Source organism: Xyrauchen texanus, unplaced genomic scaffold, assembly GCF_025860055.1.
Source record: "Xyrauchen texanus isolate HMW12.3.18 unplaced genomic scaffold, RBS_HiC_50CHRs HiC_scaffold_203, whole genome shotgun sequence".
Lineage (NCBI taxonomy): Eukaryota > Metazoa > Chordata > Actinopteri > Cypriniformes > Catostomidae > Xyrauchen > Xyrauchen texanus.
Genome location: NW_026266171.1, coordinates 12,811 through 16,028, shown reverse-complemented (window position 1 = coordinate 16,028; position 3,218 = coordinate 12,811). Strand labels below are relative to the sequence as shown.

Sequence of the window (3,218 nt, the reverse complement as noted above, 5' to 3'; positions counted from 1 at the left end):
TTGTAGAGATCTGATTCTGGGGATCGAGACTGAAGTGAAGAGACAGTGCTGTTCAGTCCTCTCCTCCTGTAAATGTTGGATCGGGCCCTGTAATGTCCAGCCAAGACGTGTCTTTATAGCTGCTGGCCCCTGGAGGGCCCAGCCTTACTGGTTCTATGGGAGTGATCAGATGGGGGTAATCGGATCCAATGAGCAGCACGGGCAGACTGCTTCAAAATCATACAGTGGAAGCCCTTTAAGGTGTTGATATCTCTTCTTCAGATTCTTCACTGGGTGTGAGTGTTCTGCTAAACTTAGCTGTTGAGCAGTGAAGGCACCTTTGATGCGATACTGTTTAGTGGGCTGAGCCATTGGGGAGATTGTAAATGAGATTGCTGCACCTCTGAGAACTTGAAACTCCTGCCTGACTGTTCAAGGGGAAGGTCTTCAGGCTGACCTTTAAGGCCCAACTGCTGAGCTGCATTGTGGAGGAGGATAGTTCTCTCAGATCCATCATCCTGAATTGCATATGCATCCATTTTCCTCTTTCCATTTCTGAGAATCACTTTGATGATTTTAAGTAGAACTTTCCGACTGGTAGGCGGCTTATGAATCAGGAGAATCTCATTCATAGTGTTGAGCAGACAGGTGTTGGTATCAGCAGTGTCATCGTGAACAGGCTTTGGATTATCAGGCTTCCCAGCACTGATGTCATGCAGAGCCATGAGGTGTCGGCTGTTGCACTGTCTGCATCGCATTTTTAGGTTACATTCTGCTGACTTATGAGTTCTACCACAGCGCCAACATCTGTTGTTGTCTTTGACCCAGCTTCGTTTTTGATCTTTAGTAAGCAGCTTGAAGTTGGTACAGTTGTTGAGGGAGTGCTTACTGTTGTCACAGTAGGTGCAGTAGGGTTTTAGAGAAGTCTTAGATGGTGAAGCAGATAGTGTAGACTCAGAAATCGCCTTCTCTGTGCTCAGAAAGATTGTGGTGCGTTTAGCGGCTGGCTTAGAGTCTCTGATAGTCTCTCTTGTTCGTGTTAAGGGCCCTTTATGTTGATTGCTTGCAAACCTTGTAGTGTCCTCTTGAACTTGGATTTCAAACTCCAGCCATTCTGCAAAATCCAGAAGTGTAGGTATGGGCACATGATGTGGATGTGCAAACCTCCGAAAACCTGATCTGAGGTCATGCGAAGCTTCCCAAGCAGCCGAGACACATGAGACCCACAATGTAACTCGAAATGGCCCGTCTTGCCTAATTGTTCCAGCATGCCAACCAGAGAACGGACCTTGAGAGCAAAAAGTCTAAAGGCCTTCTGGTCTCCACTAGCTATATTTGTGCCATCCATTAACTCTGCAATCCGTTGTAGAGCTAGTTGATGTGGCTGACCAAACTGCTGATCTAAAGCAGCCATTGTCCTTGTGTAAGGGTGTTGCGAATGGCAGTATGAGTCAGCAATTAGCAGAGCCTCCTCTAATTTCAGATGGTCCATCAGTATCTGGAATTTGAATCTTTCTGTCGCATTAGCTGGGAGGATATTTTCCAGTGCAATTTTTAGTCGCGAGAACTCTCTTGGGTTTGGATGTATGAAGTCAGGGATCGTAGGGGTTGGACCTCGATACATCAGTTCTATTTCAGGGGGAGGTGATGGCGTAAGTGACCGGCATGGCATTTGTGGATGCTTTGCGGTATCTTGAGAGACCCAGTATGGAGGATTTAAGTATTCTTGTCTGTGGGAGTAATGTGCCTCTGATCTCTTAACCCCTTGTGGCCTAAAGTGGTAAGAAGAGCTCTGTTTAATATTGGAGGTCGATGCTGGAGTTGGGTGGTGTGGAGGACTTTGAAGCTTGTCCTCAGTCTGATACTCCTTTTGCGGTTTGAAGCGCGGAGCTGGTACAGGTCTGAAGCGTGGTTTATCATAACGTGCTTGTGGCTGGAAGCGTGGTGCAGGTATAGGACGACTGGAGCTATACTGCCTCGTAGGGGTGGCAGGTGAAAGGGGCTGACTTTCAGGACGTTGATGCTCCATCTGAATTTGCAGCTGCCTCATTTGCTGCTTAAGCTGAGAAAGCTCCTTTGCATATTGGTCATTTGAGCTCTGAGCTGTGCCCCTTTCCTGCTGTAACATTTGCAGGACTTTGCGGAGATCCTTATTCTCTCTCCTTATGATGTCTGACAATAAGACAAGTTGCCAGCTCAGGGTGCTGACCCACCAAAGACTGTCCGATTAGAGACGAAAACGAAGATGCAATAACTTTCTGGGAATAACCCATTTATTGTCACCACTCAACAGACTGGCCTGTATGGTTGTGGTTTTCTATAAAATAAACAGTAACATAAACATGAATATACATAATAATAATTACAACAATTAAACATATGAGCAATAATGTAGCACGATAAAATAACATTAATAATTAAACAGGCACATTATTAGAATAAACTGAAAGCAAATGTAAGTTAGGCTGTAACCTTTATGTTATATGCCACGCACAGCTGTAATCTGACACCTTGTAAAGCTGCGAAGCTCGTATGGCGCCGCTCTGTCGGGGTTATGAGAGCGCATGCGCGTAATAAATTGTTCACAACAATACTCCCATTAAATACAGAAAAAAATACAGCAAATTTAACTTCAAACTATAACATAACATGTAATAATAAAGCAAGTGTAACTCTAGTGCGGACAATAATAAAGTTATGTAAACAGACATACGAGCTAGAGTGTTACAGGCATGAATAAACAATTGGGAATACACACACATCTCTATGGTATATCGTTACATCATAATAACTTGTTTCCCAGAGCGAATAGACTGTATAATTAAGAATTACAAACTTACTTTGGCATTCACGCACAACACTTCGTCCGAAATGCGCTATATAAACAGTTTATACTGCTTTAGCTTCAGCGTCAGTCTCCGTGTCCCGCTGCACTGTTAATACTGTCTCTGTGAGGGCGGGGAGATCACCTGCACAAGGTTTCTGGACGCTGATTGGCTCAGGAAAGGTGCTGTGTGTGTGCATGTGCCTCAAAATACAGAGGGGAGATTTTAGAGAGAGGTTAGTAACTATAGCCTTTTTACAATAATATTCCTTGCTGACACCTTTAATTACAGCTTTGGATATTGTTCCACGCCTGATGTTGCTAGCAGGTCGGAGGCGTTGATCCGATTTCCGATGCAATACTTCTCCAGAACGGCACACAGTCACTGGGATGTACTGTTGTCGCAATGGTTTGT

At 44.6% G+C, this 3,218-nt stretch overlaps 1 protein-coding gene across 1 annotated transcript; it reads right to left on the bottom strand.

Moving 5' to 3' along the window:
* Positions 1-293: 293 nt before the first annotated feature.
* Positions 294-2,941, bottom strand: LOC127641859 (uncharacterized). The gene is made up of 3 exons (XM_052124674.1): positions 2,820-2,941; positions 1,144-2,296; positions 294-1,093 (listed from the first exon to the last, which is right to left on the bottom strand). The coding sequence occupies exons 2-3, from the start codon at positions 2,105-2,107 to the stop codon at positions 294-296; spliced, it is 1,764 nt and encodes a 587-aa protein (XP_051980634.1). The 5' UTR covers positions 2,108-2,296; positions 2,820-2,941.
* Between the last annotated feature and the right edge of the window lie 277 nt (positions 2,942-3,218).